Source organism: Falco biarmicus, chromosome 4, assembly GCF_023638135.1.
Source record: "Falco biarmicus isolate bFalBia1 chromosome 4, bFalBia1.pri, whole genome shotgun sequence".
Lineage (NCBI taxonomy): Eukaryota > Metazoa > Chordata > Aves > Falconiformes > Falconidae > Falco > Falco biarmicus.
Genome location: NC_079291.1, coordinates 108,934,170 through 108,946,761, shown reverse-complemented (window position 1 = coordinate 108,946,761; position 12,592 = coordinate 108,934,170). Strand labels below are relative to the sequence as shown.

Sequence of the window (12,592 nt, the reverse complement as noted above, 5' to 3'; positions counted from 1 at the left end):
TGGCTCCTTGATTTTGAGTAAGCAGAAGCAACAGTGTTTTCTCAATTCCATTATGTGGCAGTTTCCTTTTCCTAAGAAACATACATGTGAACACACACACACACACACACAATTTACCTCACTATGTCTTGTCTTGATATCCAGAGTATCTCTCTTTGTGACAGACCAGTAGAACGTTAACCCCGGTACTGCGTTGCCAAATGAAAAAGGAGTCTGACTACTGGTGATGCCCATTACATAAACTGGCATCTAGAAACAGAGAAACCAATTTTCTTAGGTAATTCTAGGATGCTAACCAAACTGCACAGAGCAAATATAATTAAACTTAAAATCAATTGATCAAATGAAGAAAATGTTTTGGTTGCTGTATCTGTTGTAAGGATGTATCACACAGAAGACTCTACCATCAACTTGTAGAAAGTAAATTTTGATTTACTCTCATTTGCTACATGCTCTACAAAAAACAAGTACAACCTTTCTATCAAAAAAGGTGGGTTCAGTAACTCATTTGTCCCCTTCGTAGCATTAAATCACTTCATCTTATTTAAGTCATACACGCTTAACTTTTCTACATCTTTGTCTAGATAATTTTCCTGATTAACTCTGCTCTGAACATCCACCTTCCCCTTCCACCTCTCCAAATTAAGACAACATAACATATAAACACAAAATGGGGATTTTCAAGTTTTTGTTTTTAATCTTCAATTCAATCACCTGGGACCAACAAGCTAGAATCACTAGCCATTTTGGAATGAGTAACTTAATACGCAAAACACAGACTGTTCAAAATAGACTTATTGAAAGATAATCTGAACAGTATCTGTTGTTCTGGATATAGCAGATATACTGTAGATTTTTAGCATACAAAGGAAGGAAGTCTCCACTGCAAACAGAATGAAAATGAGAGCATCCTTCTCCAGATGAAATTATGTTTCAGCAGGGCCTGAATTTCTGAAAATCAGTCTGGTGTACATGGTAAACTTGTCCTGATTTCTGTTTTCAGCTCTGGAGCTTCTCCACTTTACAGCATATTTATTCCGGCAGCAGCAGTGGTACCCCTCAGAGTGGGCAACCACTCTGTGAGCTGAAGTGGTATCATCAGATGTTGTAATAGGAATGGTCACAGCTTGCAGATCAAAATTTTAAGGCAATAAAAGCTAATCACAAATCAACTAACCTGTGTACCAGTTTTCATTCGTGTAATTGGTGCACAAATTCTAACAGCTGTCAGTTGTACTACTTCAACTTCCACTTTGTCCTAAAAAGCAGGAAGGGAAGACATTGTTAACACTTGTCAAACGTGAACTAGATTTCACTTTCACAATCTATCCACTATTTTGCCATTATCTAATCACTACTGCCATGTGATTTGCATGTGACATCACAGAAAATACAGAGGGACATAATGCAGTATGACTGTACAAAACTACAAAAGTATTAACTTTTGATTGATGGCATTTAAAATGCCACCTAAACTTTTCTTAAAAAAAAAATCTGCTCAAAATTACTGAGGACATGAGTGATGGAACTGAGAGGTGACAGACAGCAAGGGACTAGATCATAGGGGTCCCTAGGAGAAAAGGGATGAATAAATTCAGAATGTAAAGGAAGACATTGAGAGATTTAAAAGAAAGTGAGAATTGTAAGCAGCAAATAGGACAATCAAGAACAAAAGAATGATGTGTGATACTCTGATGTCTCCTCTTCACATATCCTGACATTCCAGATATATTTTATTCCTACTGTACACTGGGAAGGAAAGGTCAGACCTGGACCTCATTGGGCAGTAGATTTAGCTTTCAAGTTCATTCTGCTTCCTGGCACAGCATCAGGCCAGACTGCTGCCCCACATTACAAAGCAGAGATAGAGAGATATAATTTTTTTTTTCCCCCAATTACTTTGTCTCCTCTTGGCCTGTGGTGACATCTTTCAAGCAACAGAGCTTTGTGGTGTGCAGCAGCTGTTCTGCCTTGACCTCAAATGAAGAGCAATAAGATTTGGCCCAAGTTCTGTGAGTCCCATGCAAGTCCCGGGGACTTGTACTCCCTTATAGGCCAGCTCCCTCACACTCAGCTAGTAGGAAATTATATAGACAGAGATTCTGATGGGGTATCAGGGATTCATTGCTTGAACTTTGTAGATGGATTCAGGCCACAGCATGGGATGACAGCTTTCTATATAGCCTATACAGCCTTAAGCTTATAGCTTAAGAGACAATGTGTTTCTTAGACAACAGTTACTAACTTCTACTGACATAAGACACTGCTACACTGTAAGGTGATGCAGGTAAGGACAACCTTCTGCTGTTTTAGAAAGATTTCTTTAGATGGGCTTTTCTAGATTTACTAATAAATTCTAAAGCTATCAGACTATTTATAAAGCCTCCCTGGGTTATCAGTAGACCTTGTTTTAAGGTACAGTGAGATTTAGCTATCTGTTGAAAGTATCGGCTGTGTCAGCACACACATCAGTTCACAGGCCAGAGAGTAAGAAACACTGAGTTTTCATCTCCTTAGGAGATGAGGAAAGTGCACAAGATAACATTACTAATCCAAAGAGACTCTTTGCCCCTTTTGAGCCAAACCTGAGTTAAAAGAGCCTCTTTCAGGCCCAACCAGTATCATAAAACATTACCTGAGACACCACAACAAGCTTCCCTGTCTCTGCATCAATAGCTTGCACTACTCCTGTTACTGTTCCATTTCCAATCGCCACTCCTCTGACAAGGCCGGTGCTGTTCACTGATGCAATTTTCTCATCGCTGATGGAGAAAATGATGTTGGACTGAGGTTGAGGGCCTCCTTCTGAAGTGATCTATAATTAATAGCACACAGAACAACTAACATTAACTCATCAGGTATTTCTTCTTGTCTGTGTCGTGTGGGACACCCCTCCCCTGCTCAGCACCATGTCTTCAGTAAGAAAAGTCTGTCTGAACCTTCCTAGGGCATCTCAGGGCTTATTTCTCCTGTACACTGGTGTCCTTGCATGATGGCAGACTGGGAAATACGTGAGCTAAGCACAAGTGGTCTATGTGCTTTAGAGAATGTAATAGGCTGACGCCACATCCAGCCCAGAAAAATTTCAGAAAAATTTACCTCACTTTTTTCTTCACCATAGTACAGCTCTGCTCTGTGTTTCAGTTTGTAGAACTAGCCCACTACGCTTAATTTCATGGAGATGACAGTTTTATTAATGCAGTGCTGGTATTCAACTGGAAAAGTTGTCACTATCTTGACAAAAATAAATACAAAACCTTTGATCTGGCAATATAGTAAATGGAAGGTGACTCAAGAATGAAACTAGTCTTGTTAGAACTTATTCATCAATGACCTGGATGAAGGGACTGAGTGTAACCTCAGATACAAAACTGGGAGCAGTGGCTGATACACCAGAAGGCCCTGCTGCCATTCAGCCAGACCTGGACAGGCTGGAGAGTTGGGTGAAGCAGAACCTAATGAAGTTCAAAGGCAAGCGTAAAGTCCTGTAGCTAAGGAAGAATAAACCCACACACCAGTACAGGCTGGGGGCTGACCTGCTGGAAGGCAGTTCTGTGGAGAAGGACCTGGGAGTGCTGGTGGGCAGCAAGTTGCCCACGGGCCAGCACTGTGCCCAAGTGGCCAAGAAGGCCAGTGGGATCCTGGGGTGTATGAGGAGCATGGCCAGCAGGGCGAGGGAGGTGATCCTGCCCCTCTGCTCTGCCCTGGTGAGGCTGCATCTGGAGTGCTGTGTCCAGGTGTTGGGCTCCCCAGCTCCAGAGAGACTGGGAGCTACTGAAGAGGAGCCAGCTGAGTGCTACAAAGACAATGAGGGAACGAGAGCATCTCTGATGAGGAAAGGCTGAGAGGAGCTGGGCCTGTTTAGCCTGGAGAAGACTGAGAGGGGAGCTTATCCATGCCTACAAATATCTTAAGGACTGGTGTCAGAAGGATGGGGCCAGGCTCTTTTCAGCGGTGCCCAGTGACAGGAAAAGGGCCAACAGGCACAAAATGCAACACAGGCAGTTCTGTCTGAATACAAGGAAAAATGTCTTTACTTTGTGGGTGACAGCACTGGAACAGGCTGCCCAGAGCAGATGTGGAGTTTCCTCCTCTGGAGATAACCAAAACCTGCCTGGGACATGACTGTGCAGCCTCCTCTGGGTGAACCAGCTTTAGCAGGGGGTTGGACTAGATCCTCAGAGGCCCCTTCCAACCCTGACTATTCTGGGATTCTGTATTCAGTGTGAATGCACCTAAACTGTGAAGTGGAATATCTACTCCTGAAAAATAAGTGATATATATTTATTTTCACATATAAATTAGAGAAAATGTGTAAGAAGATGCCTTACCTGAATCACTGCCCCAATAATTAGGGTCATTTTCCTTGGCAGCAGTCTAAATGGAGGAAAGACCTAAAAACAGGAATATGAATACTTGTGTTCATGCTATTTTTATCAGGTAATTTATGTCACCAAACAGCACATACAAGTGAAAACTGGGTCTTCACTTGCTTAATTAGAGTAAATTGAGCATGCATAAACTTAACTTATCACATGCAGTTAAAAATCACTATGAAATCTGAAACAGACTACCATTTGGGTATCTTCTGGAAAGAATAATCTGGTTTACTTTTTCTGGCAAATTCATTACTGTACTATAAACAAACTATAATGAATTGTTCCTATAGATTTTATTTACGCATATATTTTATCTGAAATTATTTACTTCAATCTGTTGTGGAGCAGAGTTGATTCTTTGTCCTCTTCTGTCAGCAACAGTTGCCATAAGACTAGTCTGACCAATGGCCATCCCGTGCACTAGAAAAGCAGCAGTATGGTCATCAAGAGCTTCACTGAGCGGGCTGCAGAAAAGAAACACATTAAAATGGAGAAGTTCATTGAATAAATTACATAAATAACAAATGTAAAGGACCTATTTGGTGCATAACAGTTTTATCATAAGGACAACTAAGTGACTATGTCTTAAGCAAAATTAAGGAAACCATCACATTTCTACATGTAACATCATGAAATGGGTAGCCTGTGTTTTATCTTAAAATGAAACATATGAAATTAAAATGAAACAAGAGCGTTAGCTGATTCATACCAAAACTCTACCAGGGAGCCCACTGGCAGTTTGACCAGTATGGGTAACAGTGGCACAAGCCCTGATTACGTACCTTGACACTATTTAACGGAGTGGGACATACAGCCAAGCAGTACTGCATGGTGTATGCAAATACATACACACATTTCCCCATACAAAGCAGAATGATTTTTACTGATTACCTCAACATTAAAAAATCAACAGTCCCAAAACCTTCTTTACTGTGATTTTTATTATTGTGTTTAGAACTTGGAAAATAAGGAGCTTCGAGGAATAGGATGATCTAAGCCTATCTGTTTCTAAAAGATTAGGTAACAGACAGTATGAGTTTGGTAACATCACGTATGTCTTCACAGAGTTCTTCATCTGACATTATTTGCCAAATCACTGCTTCTAAGATGCATAAGGCTCCATTAAATATTAAAATGTACGAATACAGTTTAATTCAGTCAACAACACTTGACTGTTAACTTAGGCAATTTTCCTGACAAATAACCACTTTTTACCATTTAAACAGGTAATTAAAACTTTACAAAATAAATAAAAACTCATTGTATACTACCATGCCTCCAAGCTCATACCTTTACTTACTTTTTTGCTTACTCTGCCTATAAACATATTTGCAGATTAATAAAAAGATCCATTAACTTACACCAGTGAAACAATCTGAGATGCTGCTCTTAGTTTTAGATCCATGACAGCAAAGTATTTAGCCAGAAAAGGTTTCTTAGAGTCATCCAGAACTCTGACATAAGCTTTAACTGTTTTTCCAATCTCCACCTGAAACAGTCACATCCGGTCATTTTTCATTAAAAGCATTTTCATTTGTTAGCATAAATATTTTCATTTTATTTTGTATTACACTTTTAGAAGAGTATTAGAGATAAAGCCCCAAGGTTAGACTAGATGAGCACTGATTTTAAAGAATAATCCCTGCCAGCTACAGTTAACATCAAATTAAATAAATTAATTCAGGTCTTTCAGCTGGCAAGGGCATAATTAAAGCATTCAGAAATATCAACACTTATTTTGTATAAGATGCACCCAAGCTGGCAAGGTAAAATGAGTTGGACTTTTTTTTGTTCATTTTTAAAACATGACATACAGAAAGTGACCTTGGGGCAAAACCTACTCCTAAAAGAATTGCTCTCGTGCACTTTAAACAACAGGAAACATAAATTAGTTTGTTCATATAAATTATGAATTAAAATTGCTGTGTAAATGCAAAAGTTGAGATTGCTGCCGCACAGAACATGAAGACGCACTTGATACTCTCTGAAAGCCTTACAACCTAGAAGGATAAATTTGGGAGGGAGAAGCAGAAGCACAGGAAGATCAAACTATTTCTCTAAGGTCATATAACCACAGCCGACGGCCCTAACCACTACATTGTATCATCTTGTACATGTCTCATCTTCATGTTCATGATCAGCACAAGGAATCAGGACAGCTGAATCAGCCAATAATGCTGGTTTCAAGCCACTAACCTTGTCAACAACTCGGACATACAGTTCCTGTATATCAGAGACATAAATTTCAGCTTTAGCTGGTGCAGGGAAAGCCAAACACAAGTCATGAATCATTACAGTCACTGATCCTGGAAGCAGAGGATGCACCTGCAAGGCCAAAAGAAAATTCTATTATAGCACTTCTTATTTTCATTTGTTTGTCATTCACAGTATAAAATTTATAGCACTTTCAGGACAGACACAGTTGGACGCAGAAGTCTCTAGGCCTTAGACACAGATAAATCTTTCACCAAAGTAAAAGTAAAGCTGTAAAATGTGTGTAAAAGTATCATACTATTAAGCTAGTGCAAACAGCCTCTGGGCAGCAATTGAATTAACGTTATCTTAATTGAGAAGCAGTTTGGCATCCTGTTATTCTCCTTCTGACATCAGAAGGACAAAAAACCCCACAACAAATCATTCAGAGCAATGAAACTTTTCTTAGCGGAGTAAAAACCAAAATTTTAAGAAAAAATAATAATCAAGAACAGAGACTGGTTTATAAAGCATTAGTATTGCCTCCTACAAGATTCACACTTTACAATTATTGCCTTTAATCTGAATGAATAGCCAAAATCTGGTGGCAGATTTCCAGTAAGAAGATGACTGACATATCAAGTATTTCTTTGATACACCTTCTTTAACACAAAGAACAAGTATGTTACACTTCTAAGAATACAGTGAGAATCAATCAATGAAGAAAGAGATCTCTGCTCACAAATATAAGCCCTCAGAACTAGGCACCAGCTGCAAAAGTTGTCTCCACACACTTTCTCAAGACCATGCACACACCTGGCTCACATCACCTTTGCAGTTCTCTTGCAATTTGCCTGACTTTGCCACACACCTCATGGACAACCCCAACTATTCTCTTCACCTTCACAGGTACCTTCACTTTGGCCAGAGACAGTGCAGATGTTTGGTGTCCTATTCTATGCACTCATCTGGCTTATGAAGATAAACTCTGAAACAAGGGGTGATGGACAGCCAGCCCCCCCCAGTTCAAAGGAATTTGTTACAATTCATAGCATTACTGGGCAGCACTACAGGAGTTAGCAGTAAGAGCAGTGGCATGAGCTGACATTTTTTGTTCTTTTGAGGGCACCACTCTTGCTTCAAAACAGAAAGGAATATAAAGTTTTATTAAATGTCAGCTTTCAGAACAGCAGCAGTTCCTGAATGGGGTGACTAATACAGGTGCTGGGGGCACATATTAGCACACAGCCACAGAAAGCAGAGCGGACATGGCCAGGAGGCAGCAGCCAGCACAACCATGGGGAGGAAGATGTAATGGAGCTCCGTTTGGTCTGGGAGACCAGAGAAAAGAAGCTACTAGAGTAGACTGCCAAAAGGAAAGCAGGGCTACTACAGTTTACTAAAACTGTTCCTGTCCCAGCTACTTCTCCTGTTCTCATCTCCTATTAGGTGTCCAGTGGCTTCCTAGTATACAGTGTACTCCAATGTTTACCAGTATTCATTCTTCCCCCCCACTACCACCCACGTCCAGAAAAGCTGCTGTCTCAAAAAAAGAGTAAGAGTACAGAATTTATCCTTGGCAGCCCCAGTAAAAATCTGGGAACCACTGCTCCACACAACTTGAATTTAATTTCTCAGAATAATTTACTACCAAGCCATCCTGTATCAAACTTGGTTCCACTGATACCTGCCATGGCATCAACCTGAAACATCAGACTGAAACTTGCTGATTTTCTATCTTTATCATTATTTATTACACAATAAATCTGTACATTATAAATTTGTAAAGATTACTCTTTAAAAAAAAGCTTGTCACTTCAATTCTTGCCTAATGAAAGCTACAATGCAAATATATAATTTTATTGTTGTTCACTGTAGAATGCATCTCATATGCTGGACCTAGATGAAGTCAAGCACAGCTGTAGTTTAGTTGCATCTTCTAGTGGAAAAGTGCGTTAAAGACTTAATATGGAGATGAGAAATCAACCGTTTCATAGATATTTATCCACAAGATCAGGATGAAATACTGTGATACCAAAATATCCTGAAATAGCACTAGAAGAAGAATTAGAAGGTTTCAGAAGTACTGGCCTACAACAAATATTCAAATACTGTTCCTGAAAACAATTAATCCTTTTTATAACACTTCTGAGTAATTCTGTCATATTATTTTTCTTTGTGTTAATGAAATCAAAATATTTTACTGCAGAACTGTAAAAGGTAAAGGATAAATTGGTATTGGCTTTTATCTTGTACGGAGTATAGGTATGCATCATAACTGTAATGAAACTGTTTCCTATACCTGAAACTATACTTGCAACTGTTAATGCAAAGATCCCCTGCCTGAAGCTTGACTGTGACAGGCAAACACATCCAAGATTCAGTTATTTTTTCTCTATCCACATGCACTGGAAAATGACCAACAGTGATGAAACTGCATAACGATACTCAGATCGCCAAAAAGACATAAAATAAGAAAGTACTTCACTCACCACAGCAATACCTTGAGCTTCCTCATGAGCCACTCTTACAACATTTGCAACACTGGTATTAATGAAAAAATATCCAGAACCTTCTTTGATGAAAAGTTCTGCCTGAAAACCAGAAAAGAATATGAAATTAGATTGTAGGTATCTTTACAATAACAATATAATTTTTGCTGTTTTCTTCCCTGCAGTCAGAAAGTAGCAGAATAACTCCTTACCTGTATGTCAGGGTGATTGTAAATGGAGACATCAGTAGGGTTCACTTTCACATCTTCCACTAGTATAAGCTCAATAGTGGCAGACACTGGTAGAATAGGTTCATACTGAAAGAAACAATTCTAGCTGTTACAGCAAACACTAAGTGCAAGTCTTGTATATGCAGGGAAGGACACTTAAAGCAGATGAACAAAGGGCCAGAGCTGGAGAAGCTTAGGTCAACAGAATGTCCACAAGTTCTAGTAATTGGCTCAGCTGCTAGCTCTCTTCTACAGGTAAGGTCATATACAGGACATGCTGCTGTACTCTGCATCTCTGACCAAGACAAAGAACAAAGGCTTACGCATTAAAGAAGTAGCAGGATCAGTTAATCAAGTCTGACATACATAGATACAATATTAACTCAGAGACATGTAATAAGTTCATACAAAATGTTTAAGCATAGACACATAATGTTTTCTTCTACTTCGAGCTCATCTTTTTAGGATTCTTCCTAGCAGCCTGCCAAAAGAAATTCAAATTCTTCCTTAAAAGTATGTACATACACACTGGACCAGATGCAAGTTTAATCATTCACTCATAATAACATTAGCTTAGAAAGGGAAAACTACTTTTTTTTTTACAGGAAGTTAGTATTATTATGTACCCACTTCACCTAATTAGTAAAATTATTTCCTTGATGTAGAAAGGATGCCATCGTTCCCTAATGACATAACAGGATGTTCCACTTAAACATGGAACAATGATCAAGATGTCTTAATATACCATCTATTAGATTTTTATTTGTGGTTTTGTTCGTAAGAAAGAAGTACAGACAGGTTTGAAAGCAGAATATAGCAGTCCATTTCTTATGTATTTGAAAAAAGTAGACAAATTACCGAATTTAAAGACATGTAGCTGTAGCAGAAGTAGTATCTACAACTACTCTTCAACTATCAAAAAGATTCCCCCCAAACTTAAACACAGAGACTAGAACTTTAGAGAACTCTGCTGCCATTTTACAAGTGTGTATCCCACACTGAAATAAAATAAACCTCTTTGAACTTGAGCCAAAGTTTAGAGAATTCACTTTTCTGATTATCTCTAAATGTAAGAAATGTTGAACACTGGTTTAATAAAGCAGAGCACAATGAATTAAAAAACGACTGCAGAACACCAAGTGTTCTTATTACAACTCACTTTTCTTAAGAGGAAAAAAAAAAAAGAGAAGCAAGGATCTTAAGTGGCAAAGTAACCATGTCTCTAAATTAACAATTTTGACTAAGTTATAGTCAAATACTTCAATGGAAATGCATCCACACCATGCTTCCCAAAAAGAGCAGACTGGAAACCTCACTGAAAAGACAGGAACAAACTGGTAATACAGATCATCTTCCAAAGAATTTTACCGTTCAGATGCCAAACCTTGGACATACTGACAGAAATCTGGGCCATAGGATATTTCACATTACTAGTGCCCATCTGTTACCTGCTTTGAATCAAAAATACTACAACCTCTAGCTCCTTATTTCACTCTTTGTCTCAACTCTATTTTCATGGTACATAATTTAGAAACGCATATAGTCAAAACCTGCTTAAGTCTTGCTTAAAAGTATTTAACAGAATTTCAGTGTAGTGAAGCAGGATATTTTAAGAGTTAGTTAATAGGCATGTCAGGCTGTTCCATAGGCTGAAAACTGTCTTTATATTCAGTTAAAAAAAAGTGATACAAACAGAAAATTGCCATCTGTTTACATCCGCCTTCTTTGTTTATCATCACTACTTTTTGCTGTTGTTCTTCCCTATGTTGAATAGCTAAACTATTTCAGGGAGTGGCTAATGACTTGTCAAATTAGAGCTTGAGCTTATGGCTGGCACTGTACAAATTAGTAGTCTCTCCCTTCTGTAAGATCAATGTGAGATTAAAGTAAAAAAAAAAGAAGTATTAGTCAGAGCCCAGATTTTCCATATGGTCCATATGAGGACATCAGCCAGCTTTTGCTTTGCTCGTGCAGAACCTTTCTACTCAGATCTGCAGTGGAAAGAATACATTTGCTTTCCCCAGTGACAGCTGCACTAAGCACATGGTTGCTTTAGTGAAGGACAAGCAGCAGAGATTCACCAATTCATTAAAAAACTGAAACAAAACCAACTGAAACAATTCTTTGTAATACACTTGTCCAGATGGTTAGTTAAAAAAAAAAAAAAAAAAAAAAAGGAATTGCACGTATTTGATATGGACAGCAGCACACAGTGCAAAGGAAAGCAGGAAAACCCACGAATGTTATAACAACATTGTGGTATGAATCCGTCTTCAAAATCAACTATGGAGCTGCCTAATTTTTACATTACTATGCACCAAGGAAATAAATACAAAGGGACACTGTACATTAAGCATCATAGCAACATGGCAACAAAAAAAATGACAGAGTTCCAAGTACCGGTGTTTTCACTTTAGCTGCCTTGAGATGAGATTGCTGGTATCCTGTTGCAGTTGCAGAGATGGCAGCTGTTCCAGACTCACGATGAACTAGAACAGTTTGTAAACCTACAATCAAAAGTCAAATAAATCAGATTATGAGGAAGAAAAAGATGAAATATACACTTCTGATCTCTTCTATCATTCTAAACAGACAAGGATTTTCTCTCTCACAACAGATTCTAGGCGTTGGGTTTAGTTCTTTTTTCTTTCTGAATAGCACACACTCAAAATGCATGTTGAGGATAAGCTGAAATACGACTGTAGACTACAATAATTTCTTCAATCAAGCTCAGACATAACCAAATAGATTTAATCCTGACTTCCTTCAAGTAATAAAATGCTCATTTCAACTCACTCATACCTTGCATTTTCTTTTGACCATTTCCATCTTCTTTCACAGTCAGCTCCATCGGCTCAATATTAGCTAACGACGTTTTTGTTGATTCCCAGATGACACTAAGAGAACTGAAGTTATCAAATAGACTGCCCTGTTGGTCATACACAGCCAAATTCAATACTGGATGGCGATAATTTGAGACAGGAACCTGAAAAATAATGAATACCTTAGACTGAACAGATGCAAGAGGATTTTTTTTAATCATTAAAAGAAAAAAAAAACCAACATATGCTAAGTTCCATGAGATTTATTATAACACCCATTACGTGAGTAATTTTCACTAAAATGAGCCCTCAAGGCAAAGTCATTAAGCTGTACTTCAACTGCAAGCGGTTTTTGGGGGGAGGTTGAGAGTAGGGGTTTTTTTAGGCAGTAAATTACATTAAAACAAAAATCTTAAACCAGTTTAAAACAGCTTAACTACAACGTCTTTGGAATTCAGAAAATAATGAAAAATACT

The 12,592-nt window shown here is 38.4% G+C and overlaps 1 protein-coding gene across 1 annotated transcript in view; it reads right to left on the bottom strand.

Moving 5' to 3' along the window:
• Nucleotides 1–12,592, bottom strand: part of NUP210 (nucleoporin 210) — a 69,420-nt gene that overhangs the window by 18,576 nt on the left and 38,252 nt on the right. The window contains exons 17-27 of the mRNA XM_056336161.1: nt 12,097–12,280; nt 11,695–11,801; nt 9,277–9,381; nt 9,065–9,166; nt 6,576–6,704; nt 5,741–5,868; nt 4,708–4,843; nt 4,332–4,394; nt 2,636–2,815; nt 1,178–1,258; nt 118–249 (exon numbers count right to left, since the gene is read on the bottom strand). Coding sequence (XP_056192136.1) covers nt 118–249; nt 1,178–1,258; nt 2,636–2,815; nt 4,332–4,394; nt 4,708–4,843; nt 5,741–5,868; nt 6,576–6,704; nt 9,065–9,166; nt 9,277–9,381; nt 11,695–11,801; nt 12,097–12,280 — 1,347 coding nt within the window. The remainder of the gene's footprint in view (nt 1–117; nt 250–1,177; nt 1,259–2,635; nt 2,816–4,331; nt 4,395–4,707; nt 4,844–5,740; nt 5,869–6,575; nt 6,705–9,064; nt 9,167–9,276; nt 9,382–11,694; nt 11,802–12,096; nt 12,281–12,592) is intronic.